The sequence below is a fragment of the Bos indicus x Bos taurus genome, chromosome 5 (genome assembly GCF_003369695.1).
Source record: "Bos indicus x Bos taurus breed Angus x Brahman F1 hybrid chromosome 5, Bos_hybrid_MaternalHap_v2.0, whole genome shotgun sequence".
Taxonomy (NCBI): domain Eukaryota; kingdom Metazoa; phylum Chordata; class Mammalia; order Artiodactyla; family Bovidae; genus Bos; species Bos indicus x Bos taurus.
This window is the reverse complement of record NC_040080.1, coordinates 59,381,229-59,395,261: the sequence shown is the minus strand read 5'-3', so window position 1 is coordinate 59,395,261 and position 14,033 is coordinate 59,381,229. Positions and strand designations below refer to the sequence as shown.

The 14,033-nt window shown below is 38.0% G+C and overlaps 1 protein-coding gene across 10 annotated transcripts in view; it reads left to right on the top strand.

Moving 5' to 3' along the window:
- Window positions 1-14,033, top strand: part of CFAP54 (cilia and flagella associated protein 54) — a 312,031-nt gene that overhangs the window by 120,251 nt on the left and 177,747 nt on the right. For all 10 annotated transcript variants that reach the window (XM_027542095.1, XM_027542091.1, XM_027542096.1 and 7 more), the window contains 5 exons: window positions 2,304-2,415; window positions 2,769-2,869; window positions 8,438-8,668; window positions 10,949-11,091; window positions 12,760-12,941. In XM_027542095.1, the coding sequence (XP_027397896.1) occupies window positions 2,304-2,415; window positions 2,769-2,869; window positions 8,438-8,668; window positions 10,949-11,091; window positions 12,760-12,941 (769 nt within the window). The remainder of the gene's footprint in view (window positions 1-2,303; window positions 2,416-2,768; window positions 2,870-8,437; window positions 8,669-10,948; window positions 11,092-12,759; window positions 12,942-14,033) is intronic.

Here is a 14,033-nt window from a genome sequence, read left to right as displayed (position 1 = left end):
CTAGCAAATCAGGATTAGAAGAAGATTTTCTGTTAAAATATGCAGGACCACACAGAAACCTATTATTCCTCCTATCTTTTATTAAAAAATATCATTTTGAACATTATTGGCAGTGCTTTAAAGTAAGAAATAGAAATTAGGATTAGAATTCATATGATTGTCATATGATAGGGTCCCCAAAATGTTTGCCAAGTGAATTCCAAGGTGAAGTACTCAGAAAATAGAAGGATTGATATCTGCAAGTTATTATTATTTTTAACTTAACAAGTTAACTAAAAACTATCAGAACTAACAATAGAATTCCATAGGATGGGTAGATGCAAAATCAATGCTTTGCTATGTCAACTAGAAAGTATAATGGAAAGACAATTCTGTTGTTGTGAAGTACAGGATTAAGTTTATCAGAAATTGTGAGGGGATTTAGGCTAATATAAAAAAGACCAACATCTTTTCTAAGAGGTATTAAAAAATGACTGGAATAAATGGAGAGAAATAGTACATTACTTGATGAGCAGATGGAATATTGTAAAGATTTCTATTATTCTCAAATTAACTTATTGGTTTAATGCAATTCCAATCAGATTAGTTTGTATGGAATGGGCTAGAGTAATGAAATATATTTAAAGAATAAAAAAGGGTGAAAAGAGAGGCTTTTCTGTCGAATAAAGTATAACAGAGTTGTGTTTATGAATTAATAGGCAGACAGTCATTGGAAATCAATGTTTTGGGTCAGAAGCAGGCATGACGTATGTAACCAAAACAATGAATAAGCCATGAAATCAAAGATCAATAACATTGATTATATGAAAGTTTAGAAATATTATTTTTCATAACACACCATCAGCAAAATAGAAAGCAGTCAGAGCTAGGAGAAAGCATTCGATGAAGAGGTGGAGAAGTGGAGGAGTTTACTCAGTGGAAGAGCATTCTGCAGAGCATGGAGGAGATTGCTGACAGGATTGGGAAGATGGTGCTCCATAACCTCCTCTTCTTTCCAGCTTTTTCTGGAATAACAGCCACAAAAGCATTCTGGTGGGGTGGGAGAGATAGGAGGTAGAGGAGAGACCAGGCTGGTTGGAAAACAGCAGGCAACTAGGCTCAGAATGTAAGTAGCAGAGCACAGAAGGGATTCCCAAGTCTCCCTCTGATCAATGGTCCAAGCTGTGTGTTATAGTTCAGGCAGACAAAACATTTGCCAAAATGAATGCCAGCTAGGGGAAAGGGAGGACATTTAATATTGTTGGACATTGGCATCCATTCTGCATCTAGGCATTCAGCCAACCATGGATCAGAAATATTCGAAAAAAATTCCTGAAAGTTCCAAAAAGTAAAACTTGAATTTGCCACACTCCTGTTAACTTTGTACATAATATTTATGTTGTATTTACAGTTATTTATACAGAACTGAACTGATACAGAATTTGCATTGCAACTTAAATGATTTAAAGAGATGATTTAAACTGTATAGGAGGATATGTGCGGAGAAGGCAATGGCACCCGACTCCAGTACTCTTGCCTGGAAAATCCTGTGGATGGAGGAGCCTGGTAGGCTGCAGTCCATGGGGTCGCTAAGAGTCGGACACGACTGAGTGACTTCACTTTCACTTTTTCACTTTCATGCATTGGAGAAGGAAATGGCAACCCACTCCAGTGTTCTTGCCTGGAGAATCCCAGGGATGGGGGAGCCTGGTGGGCTGATGTCTATGGAGTTGCACAGAGTCGGACACGACTGAAGTGACTTAGCAGCAGCAACAGGAGGATATGTGTAGGTTATATGTAAATAGTATGCCATTTTATATAAAGACTTGCGCCTCCTTGACTTTTGGTATCTGAGAGGGTCCTGGAACCAAGCCCCTGCAGATCCCCATGGATGAGTGTAGTAATCTAAAATGCTTAGCTCCTGTTGATGTCCGAAGGTGGTAGTGGCTGGGAGCTTGCACATGGTAGAACTAAAGGGACTGAATCTGTTGGAAGCAAGATATCCTGTTTAGGGTCACTTAGTTTGAAAGGAAAGTGTTCACTTTTTTTTTTTTTCCAGTTCGATTCTATTTGTTCTATATCATATCGATACTTCAGCTCTCATCACATTTGATGCTATGATTTACATTTTGCTCTTTTGAGAGGCCAGCTATTCCTTGATGGGACTGGGAGTATCACAGTCTCATTTATGCATGGAATGCAACCAATTTTGGAAATGCTTCTAGAATAATTTCAGTGACAATACTCATTAAAAATTTATTACTTTGGGGTAGTTTTGCAAATTTTTGCATATCCTTTTAACTGACTTTATCTTTTTGTAATAGGAGGAATGAGTCCCTTCTTGGAATAAAAAAACTGAAATACAAGGATACTTTGTCTAAAAAGGTCATCAAACCTGTGAAGAAGTACAGAGCTGCAGTAGTGGAGATTGGAAAAGTAAGTTTCATGTAAATTTTGAATTTTCAGTTAGTGAACTTAAGAGATTCATGTATCTAGAGATGGTTGGCTGCACTATAATTTATTATAATATTAAACAGAAGGTAATACCAACAAGCATAAACTTATAATTATACAATATATTTTAATTCTTAAGTTATATGGATATTTTTATAATCTTTTATCTACAGTGGTACTTCTGTTACTTTTGATAAATAATTTTAATTGAAGGGCATAAAGAAATCACTGTTGTAATGTCAAGAGGTAAGCATTAGAATACAAGTAAATTATGTTGTACTCAGATTTGTGTTCAGATTTTAATTTGTAACATTTTTGTTATCTTCTGTGTTAAGACTACAGAAATGAAGCAAAAAAAAAAAGCTAAAAGAAAGGAAACTCTAAGAGAATTTTTGAATAAAAATCCCTTTATTTCTGAAATGCCGGAGCATGAAAGGTATTGATTGATTAATTAATTAAATGTTCACTTGAGAGTTACATGTGTTGCGCATTATTTTAGGCACCAGGGATACACTGGTAGACACAACAGATAGGATCACTGCCATCAGTGAGCTTACATACTACTAAAAGGAACATAAAATAAACAAACATACAAATAAGCAAGAAAATTGAAAATTTTGATAAATTTTATAGAATAAATGAACAGGATGATATACTAGAGAGTAACTGTCCTGGGGTAGAGCTGGTGGCTGCAGTAAATTAGATTAAGAGTGGCCAGGATGTCAAACTGGTAAATTACTTCTAAGTATTGGCCAATGGTGTTCTTGTTTCTAAAACTAAAACTATAATACTTATTGGGCTTCCCTTGTGGCTCAGCTAGTAAAGAATCCACCTGCAATGCGGGAGACCTGGGTTCGATTCCTGGGTTGGGAAGATCCCTTGGAGAAGGGAAAGGCTACCCACTCCATTATTCTGGCCTGGAGAATTCCATGCCGTGGGATTGCAGAGTGGGACATGACTGAGCGACTTTCACTTTCGTAATGCTGTGGTATGTTTAGCTTTTATTGTTATGAGTACACAGTTTTGATTCTTTATATCGTTTACTTTCATTATGTAATGTCTTCCTTTACCTGCTTAGTGATTTTGATTGTAATGTGCAGCATATAAATATTAATGAAACCACTCTCATTTTCTTTTTGTTTGCATTTGCCTCACAATCTGTTTGATTATTCCTTCATTTTCTTTATTTAAATTATGGTATAATTTAGGTGAGTATAGAAAATGATATAAAAAATGAACATGTACTCAATATGCAATGTGCCATATGAAACATTTGGAATGCATTTCTGTCCCCCCTCTATCCCAGTAGTAATATTATCCAAAACCTAGCACTTATCATGCTTATGACTGGCTTTATACTTCAATTATATATATGTGTATGCCCCTAAAGAACATGTGGTGTTATTTTTTACAATTTGTTTTGCCAATATGCTCTTATACCTCAATATTATGTTTGCGAGATTTTTTTCATGTTGATTATATATAAGTCCAGTCCACATTTCCATTATGTAAACAGTGCTACAAAGGACATTCTTGTATACATCTCCACGTGCACATTTGAGAGTTTCTGGGGTAAATACTTAGGACTGTAGTTTCCAGGATATGAACATTTTAACATTTCTAGATATTGCTAAATTGCTTTAAAATTTTCATCAGTGGTGTGTCAGGTTTCCATTATTCAGCATCTTCCCTGATACTTACTATTAGTATCAAATTTTCAAATTTTTGTGGACCTATGAGCTGTGAATTTTTATTTCTTTGATTATGAATGAGTTTAGGCAGCTTTTCATATTTGTTTAAACCCTAGAGTTTTTCTATTCTCAAGACTGCTTGTTTAGATCCTTTGCTCATTTACAACTTTTGTTTTCTCATTTATTTTTAAAGGTTTGGATACTAATGCTTTTCCCAGATGTCATTCATCCATTTGCATTTTAAAGGTCTTCTTTTTTAAATTAAAAGTTGTAATTGTTAATGGGATCAAAGGTATCAGCATTTCATTTTATTATTTTTGAAATTTTTTCTGAGTAAAATATTTTCTTTTTCAATGTAAATATTTGATTTTACAATTGAGAATTTCATCCAACTCGAATAAATTTTTGTGAATGGTGAGAGGAAGAGTCTCTCTCTCCTTTTTTTTTTTAAAGTTTCATTATACCCAATTGAATAACTCTTTTTATTGAGTAGTCTATTCTTTCATTTTTGTCATTTAGCAAGTTGTCATATGTATCAAATTTAGGAAATTGTCTGATTTCTTGTTTTCTAAAAATTTTCTTCTGAATTGTGTTTAGTTTTGCTAAATATTTCTCCACTGAGATTTTTTTCTTTTTTAATCTGTGCAGTCAAATTACATTAATATGTAAATGTTAAACTATGTGCAGTGTCTTTGTCTCATACCTTTGACTCCAATGGGGTGTCTTCCAGAACCAACCACTTCTCAGGGAGTTGGGACAAGAGAGTGGAGTAGAAGGACCTTGGGCTCACCTCACTCGAGCACACCAAAATCACAACTGCAGAACAACCATCAATAAATAAAACTGGAAACTGCCCCCAAAGGATATCCTATATCCAAAGATGCAAAACCAACCAATTCTCTGACTGCAACTGAGAGAACTGAGAGACCCCCATACACCCTTCACCTAGTTTTCTCCTAGTGGTAATACCTTGTAGAACTATAGCCTAAAAATTCAACTCAGTTCTATCTACCTGGAGACAGCCTTAGTCCCACAAGTTAAAGGACCCTGCCCCACTTGTGGTGCCAGCCACAAATAGGATGGCCAGGTACACACATTTCTGTTGAGTCTATTCCAAGTAGGGGGTTCCCATAACTCCTCTTCCCCTCATTCAGGTCAGTAATTTGCTAGAATGGCTCACAGAATTCAGGAAAATATTTTACTTATGTTTACTGGTTTATAATGGATGCAAATGATCAGCCAGATGAAGGAGTTCGTAAGATGATGTCTGGAAGGGTCCTGAGCACAGGAGCCTTTGTCTCTACGGAGTTGTGATGTGTCACTCTCCCAGCACGTGGATGTGTTCACCAAACTGGAGGCCCTCTGAACTTCATTGTTAATAGGTTTTTTAAAAAACCTAGTCTGCAGTTACTCTCTCCAGAGACTGGGGGTTGAGACTGAAAGTTCCACTTACTCATCATGTGTTTGATTTTTCTAGTGACCAACCTCTATGCTGAGGCTCTCTAACAGCCCAACCCTGAGTCACCTTACTAGACTCAGGTGTATTCCAAAGGAGTGCATCATGAATAACAGGAGATTCCTGTCACTCAGGAAACTCCAAGTTTTAGGAGCTCTATACCTGAAATAAAAGACAAAGACCAAATATATATATTTTATTATAGCATTCTAGGTCTGCCCACATACATTCATTTTTTTTACCTACTGATTCAACTTTTTTAAGATGAATAGCCAATTTGAGTCTGTGATTTTTGTTTTAGTTCTTTTTGATGAATTCTATTTTTTAGGAGATTATCCATTTTACCAAATTTTCAAAGTTATTCATAAAACATTATTATGTTTTCATGTTATCCTTTGAATCTCTGCTATATCTACAGTTGCACACTGTTTCATTCCTAACTTCATTAATTTTTGTCTTCTCTCATATTTTTGTGATTTATCTTGCCAGAGGTTTGTCTATTTTCCCCCCATTTTTTCAAAGAGCCAAATTTTGTCTTTGTCAGTCCTCTTTATTGTGTTTATCTTCCTTTCCCTTAATTTTTGCTTTTATACTTATTACTTCCCAGTTCCTTTTTTAAAACAGGTTCACTGAGACTTAAGGCAAAAAAAGAAAAAATGAGTTTTCCTTCTACTCTCCTAAATTCTTCAGCTGGAACTTGGTAAAATTAGACTAACAGAAGAGTGATGAACAAGAGAAAAACAGCAGGGGTTTATTAACATATGCTTATGCATGGGAGAACTCAGTGATGAGTAACTCAAAGGGGTGGTTAGGATTTGGGCTTAGGGCATCTTCAAAAGGACAATGAATTTACAGTAGAATGACCAGGGGTGTAGGCTTTCAAGGGCAACAAACTGTGGTAGAAATATGAGAGAAAACAAATGGAGTAAGACTTGTTTGGGCAGGTCCATCTAGGTGCTGTTTTTCCCTCTTCATAGTCATAAAATTTCCCAGGAGAGGAGTTTTATGGCATTCTTCATATTTTTCAGAAGTTTCTATTTTCCCTTAGATAAGGGCATCTCCAAGAAGGCATCCTTCTGCATCTACTGATTTTCATTTACCTCCAGCTCAAAATAATCCTAACGCGAAAGCGAGAGCTTTCACCATCCTACCCTCTCTAGCAGGGAAGATGCCTCTGGTTCAGTCACTCTCCTTGGCTTCTTGAAGTGACTTAACCATCTCACATGGAAAGATCCCCTGGAGAAGGAAATGGCAACCCACTCTAGTATTCTTGCCTGGAAAATCCCATGGATGGAGGAGCCTGACGGGCTACAGTCCACGGGGTCACAAAGAGTCAGACACGACTGAGCGAATTCACTTTCACAGCCATCTCACACAAGAAAAAGATTGACTTTTATTTTGGAAATTATAGTTTTAATTTTTAGGGTTGAGGTATTTAAAACATTTCTGTTTGGAAATCACATGCCATTACCAAGACAACCAAGTGAAGTGAAGTGAAGTGAAAGTTGCTCAGTCGTGTCCAACTCTTTGTGACCCCATGGACTGTAGTCCATGGAATTCTCCAGGCCAGAATTCTGGAGTGGGTAGCCTTTCCCTTCTCCAGGGAATCTTCCCAACCCAGGGATTGAACCCAGGTCTCTCACATTGCAGACAGATTCTTTATTAGCTGAAGTGCAAGGAAAGCCCAAGAATACTGGAGTAGGTAACCTATCCCTTCTCCAGCAGATCTTCCTGACCCAGGAATTGAACTGGGGTCTCCTGCATTGCAGGTAGATTCTTTACCAACTGAGCTATCAGAGAAGCTAACCAAAGATAACCAAACAACAGCAAAAGCTCAGAAAACCTTGGATTCAAAGGAAGTCAGTCACCAACGAATACAGAATAACTCCACACTGAATGATAATATCAACACTGCATGTCAAAAATAGTTTCCTTCCTTCCTTTATTCTCTAGAATATCTGTCCTTCCAGTGCAGCAAGGTCTACCTTTCTTCCTTCCTTCCTTGCATCCATCCATCCCTATTTCCCTTCCTTTATTTCTGTGTGTGTGTGTTGACTCAGATTCATACTTGTTAACTTTTAAAGTGAGCAAGATTCTTTAACTTACAAATTGAGATCTTTTTTCCCCCCTTTTTCAGTATAAATCAGGTAGAATGAGGCAGCAACATCATCAACTGTTTTAAAAAAACAGATTAAGTATTTTGAAGAAATAAAGTCATGCCATATAAACAATTATGTAACTATGAAATTAGATGGGCTACTTTGAGATTTTGATAGAAATAATTTGAAACAAATTGAATATGTATTATCCTTAAAATCTGAACTATTAGCCAAAACTTGAGATTTTAGTGTTTTTCAGAGCACATTGGGTATGGATGTATGAAGTTATTGCATGTAGAGTTGACTGATGTTTTATTTCCTCTGTAATCTAGATAGTGATAGGAAAAATTTGGCTCCATTGTTTTTCTTTTCCTTAAGGAAAAGAACAGAGAAATGATTTTCTTGTTTAATATTGAAGTTAGTTGATGAATGTGAACATTACCTTATAATTTGGTTGTCTAATCTCAGTGGTCTTTCGGTGACGGAAAAGAAAAGCTGTTTGGTTTGGGCCTAGGACACAGACAGCAGAGAGAATCGAAGGCAATTTGTAGTGTCCTTGTCCTCAGTGTTTACCCTCATGCCTTCTTCATTGTCCTGGTTCACATTTTTAGCACTAAGGAGATGACAAATAAGCCAGACACATTTGCATAAGGACAGTCAAGTGATTTCTTGCTGTATTTTGTACAGACAGGGATTATTCTTTGTTATAAAATGTCTAAAAGTTCTTGTAATTGCAAAACTTCTTTTTCCCTCTACAGAAATAAGAGAGCTGATGTTCGAAAAGTAGCACATCGATTCCTGGTGGAAAACTTGAATCCTTTAATATTAAGTTATGTTAAAAAGAAGAGGTTCCATCAAATATTTCTTGAGGAGATGCCCTGGAAAGCTCAGATGAATCTGTATCTGGCAAGCGCACACTTCAACTTGCTTTTAACAAAGCTAGGGGAACGTACAAAGATAAAATTTGGTTCTTCACCGATAATGGTCAGGTATAGTATATTATCAATGAATACTGTTTTAGTCTCAGAAACATGGATAGTGTTTGTATGTTCAGGGCTCCAATGCTGATGATAACTTTGGTATATTTAAAAATTTCTTATCTCAGAATCTTTCCCAAACAAGTGCTGGATATAAGTACTAATTTACATACATTTGAATATGTTATTCAATATAGCTTTCAGGGAAAGGAGAAAGTGAATTTTCCAAGAGAAGTTTAATATTAATTGTACCTCTCCATGCTCAGTCTCTCAGTTGTGTCTGATTCTTTGCTACCCTATGGACTATAGCCTGTCAGGCTCCTCTGTCCATGGAATTTTCCAGGCAAAAATACTGGAGTGAGTTGACATTTACTTATCCAGGAGATCTTCCCAACCCAGGGATCGAACCTGCATCTTCTGCATTGCAGGCAGATGCTTTTACCACTGAGCCACCAGGGATCCCCCTAACTGTATAGTAACCAAAATATTAGTAGGCCTTAGGCAAATCTCTGTTTCATTAGAGGTATATTTTAAGCCTCCATAAACACAGGTCATACTTTCTTATATAATTTATACTTTCTGTCATTAACTCAAAAGATATTTTCCTGTTCTTGTTTATTTTTGGTTAAAGTGTTAGAGGAGATAAAATGGGAGGTAAAAATATAAGATAAATACATAATACAGAATACCATGTAACCAGAGTAACTTTATGTAACCAGAGTTTTTCATTTAAAAAAACTACTCATTGAAGGAATTTCCTGAAGTCTGGTTATTAGTACTGCATGCATTCACTGCACAGGGTAGGGGTTTGATCCCAGTTGGAGAACTAAGATCCAACAAATTGCATGTGGTGGTGGTTTAGTGGCCAAGTTGTGTCCGACCGTTTGTGACTCCATGGACTATAGCCCACCAGGCTCCTCTGTCCATGGCAAGAATACTGGAGTGGGCACAGAATATTGGAGTGGGTTGCCATTTCCTTCTCCAGGGGATCTTCCCAATCCAAGGATCGAACCTGTGTCTCCTGCTTGACAGGCAGACTCTTTACCGCTGAGCTACCTGGGAAGTTCAGCGCAGCCAAAACCAAAACAAAACCCTCATTGAGCACTTATTAGAAACAAGGTACTGAGGTAGGCATGAGGTGCATTCTGAGATGAACAGGATCTACAAGTTGGAATCTGGTAGAGTGGCTCATAAATGTTCACAAATAATAGTCAATTAAGGTAAAAGGTGAACTACACCTTTTAGGTATAAAGTCTTTGTACCTGGGAAGGAGGCTTTCTACTGGCTGAGACTACCAGAAGAGGTTTCACGGGAGAAGCTACTTGGCCTGGGTCCTGATGGACAGGCAAGATTTTAAAATATGCAGGTAGAGAAACAAGCTTTCCGGGATGATGGAAGAACGAGTCACAGCCCAGGTAGGAAACTCAGGACAGGAGCCCCTAGTGGTCTGACCAGAGTCTAGGGCATCTGAAAATGAGTGGTCAGAAATGATCGGAAGAGAATGTCAGTACCAGAACATGGATAGTCTTAACTGTCTATAAATCTGAATTTTAATTTATGTACCATTTTAAGGTTTTTTTTTAAACAGGGCTATGATAAGAAATTTTTCTGATAGCAAAATACTGGATGGATTGGAGGAAGGAGAGACTGATGATAGGGATATGAATTAAGAGGGTATTTATTTCAGTAATCCAGCGATAAAATATGCAGGTTGAAATCTGCAAGGAACTTGAATTCAGTTTCTGTTTCTCCAGAGTTTTGGTTAAAATAAAATTCTGGTCTATGTGGACTAGACCAAGTTAGCATTTAGGAAGTACTTAGATTTCTTGACAGAGAAAACTTTCAGCAAAGTGACCCATTTTTGAGGCTCTGAAAGGGAAAACAGTTCAGATCAGATGGGCTTCCTTACTATCCTCTGGACATGGAGAACTCTTCTTCTCTGGCTGTCCAATCACACAATGACTGAAAGGCTCAGATGGTAAAGAATCTGCCTGTAATGTGGGAGACCCAGGTTCAATCCCTGGGTTGGGAAGATCCTCTGGAAAAGGAGATGGCTACCCACTCTAGTATTCTTGCCTGAAGAGTTCCATGGACAGAGGAGCCTATTGGAGTACAGTCCATGGGGTTGCAAAGAGTTGGACACAACTCAGTGACTTTAACTCCCTCAGGTTTGAATCAGGGTAACTTGGCGCTAAATCCAATTTCATTGAAACATTTATTTATTTATTTAGTATTTGACAGAATTCAATTTTGCTTCTATTGTTTTTTCAATGAGTTTTTTTCCCTTTGCAGTTTCCGATCATGTGACCCTACTATGTTCTCACTGTATAATTCAGGAACAGTATTACCAACAGGAAGAATGACTCTAGAAAACTATAAAGTGATGCTTGATTTCCTTCTTACAGCTAAAAAAAGAAAGGCTCACTTACCATCAGGTAAAATAAATACGTTATATACTATCAAATTGTCTTTAGATATTTTTATATTGAATTTTCTCCTACCCCAATTTGCCCGTTCAACAAATATAATGTTCTTTAAAAAATATTCATAGCCTTCAGTGGCCAAAGTAAGTGAAAACTTACTCTCAGGTGATGAAGGCTTGGATGAGGCAAAGTTGGTGAAGATGGAGAAACACAAACAGAAAGAATGCCTTTTGGAGGCAGAACCTATGGGATCCACTCAGAACCTGTACTGAGTATCGATGATATACCGTGCCTGGTTCTAGGCCCTTTGTGTATTCACTCACTGGGTCATTCAACAAATGTTAGCCCTGCCTGCTCTCACATGTTCAATCCCTGGGTGGGGAAGATCCCCTGGAGGATGAAATGGCAACCCACTCCAGTATCTATGCCTGGAGAATCCCATGGACAGAGGAACCTAGTGTACTACAGTTTATGGGGTCGCAAAGAATCGGACATGACTGAAGCGACTGAACATGCACGCAAGTTTCAGGAAAAATTCCACCAAATATACTGCTGCAAGCAGGCATGACTTTCTAGTTGTACTCAGGATCTTGCCTTAGGATCTTCAGTCGGCACCTTCCATGAAAGTTTACTCCAAGATGAATGAGATAATATTCTAATGGTAGGACCAGCCAATACTGTCTTCTGGTCAGGTGACAAGGGCTCCCAAGAGGTGGAGAGATGTATGTGAGCAGGGCTCTCTGTTTGGGTGTTGCACTGATGACACTATTCCTGAGTAATCACTTACCTTGAATACCACTCATTTCACGAGCAAACATTTATCTCCAATATCTTTATGTTATTGCAAACCCTCTTATATAGATTTTTAAAAAATGACACTTTAAATGCTGTTTGGCTTATTGCGGGACAAAGTATTTCATATGCTGGTTAACTTTCCCAGGAGTTTTGATTCGTATTTGAGGTACTTGACATGTTTTTAATTTCTTCTGGGGTATAGTTTTACTGGTACCTACATGTCATTCTATGACTATTAAAGTATTTAAAAGTAAATTCCCTAGACATAGAAAGAGTCCGAGTTTTCATATGTAGACTACTATATATATATGTATATATTTTCTTGAGTTTTCTTTTCAACTAGCTCCCTAAGACCTCCTATGAAATTTACAATAGATTCTGCAATTGAGACTTAGCGTTTAATGCAGAGTTCTAATAAGAGAATGTTTGTGGCAGAAGTCCTCCGTGGTTTTTATAGCACAGCAACGGGAGGATGAGTGATCAGGGCTGCTGCACTGCCTAACTGCAGGGGATCCTCCTCATCTTCCAGTGTATGTGTCCAGGGAATAGCCTGTTTGGAGGGAAGTTAGGATCCTGTCATTCTTCTCCCCTGAAACATGGCATTCCTACCTCTGCTTCATTCCTTTGGCCAATCATTTTTGCCTGAAATGCTCTCCATACTCTTCCCCCACAGCTAAATCATGATTCACCCTTAAGAGCTAATCTAAGCACCTCCTTCTCTGGAAACTTTCCCTGGTTCATCGCATCCATAACAATTTTCTCCTTTCTCCAAACTAATGTAGCAGTTGTTATCTGAATTATTTATTTGATGCTAGTCACCTATTGTGTTTTCTGAAGCTTAACTCTCTACTTTCAATAACTTTATACTTTATTTTTATACTGTAGATGCTGAAGAATTTTTGGCATTTCTTAATTCCAAAATGAGTGGTGAAAATGTTTCCAAGACCCAAACGGTTTATGAATCAGACTCTCAGTCGGGACTTAGCAGTAAAGAAAAGGATCGATCTGCAAATGTGGGTCTCTTGGATCATTTTATGAAAATCTTTTTATATTGCAGGAGAGCAATGGTAAGTTGGTCCTTCTTCGAATCTCAGCCCATGAATTTGGGCATGTGTGATATATTTATTTCCTTATTATTCATAATTTTGATTTCAACAGTGAGACTAAACCTGCTGGATTTTGTATCAATCATCCGTGAGGCTTGCCACAGCACTGAGGTCTCAGTAGTAGAGTGGTAGAGTTGTGAGGGAGACGGTGAACCCCTTTTGTCATTAGTCATCCAATCATCCAGAGCTGAGGTGCCCTTTGTCCTTGTCTACAAAGTCTCCTTGAATATTCAGACACCCCTCTGCTGCTTTCTAGCCACACCTGGAACATGGGCTTCTCCAGTGAGACCAGGGGTTCCTCTTTAGACTGTTGCTCCCTCCTGGGCAGCACATGCTCCTTTCTCTCCTCTAGGAAAGGGGAATATCTTTCTAGGTATAGGAAAGCCCTAACCCTTCCCCCGACCTGCTTCTACAGGCTACTTGTGTCTTCTCTCAACTGCTTTTCTCTTTTTCCTTCTTAAATGTTATCTGATAGATTATTAAACTCAGAATAGGAATTAACTACAAAGAAATTAATTTCCTTTTTCTCATAGCAAGAAGCGGAGGTACGTCAAACTTCTCAAGAGATGAGAAGAAATCTATCCTTTCTGGACAAGAAAAAAAGACTTAAGTTCCCATATTTCTTCATGGAGTAGAGAGTGACTTTCTAAAATATGTAAAGTCATCTCACATCATCTCCCATGGGCATTAACAATGCATCCCATCCTCCTTTCTAGCAGCTTTAGGGCTTGGAGGGTCTGGGTCCTACTTACCTCTCAGAACTCAGCTCCTCTCTCCCTGGTGCAGTCTACTCTCCCCTCTGTGGTTCTGAAAGCACTAAGTGTGCTTTAGAACCTCCCTCTTCAGTCCTCAGGCTCACTATCCATACTTTGCACCTCCTGTTCCCTCAGCCCCAAAGGCCCTTCTCCTCCCGATAACCCCACCCTCTCCTTCACATGAGTTGTTCCACTCAGCATTCTGGGCTCTGCTCATATGTCACCTCCTTAGAGAGGACTTCTCTCCTGACCACCCTGTCCTCTCACCCTTACCAGGGTGAGTAGTTTCTACTTTAAT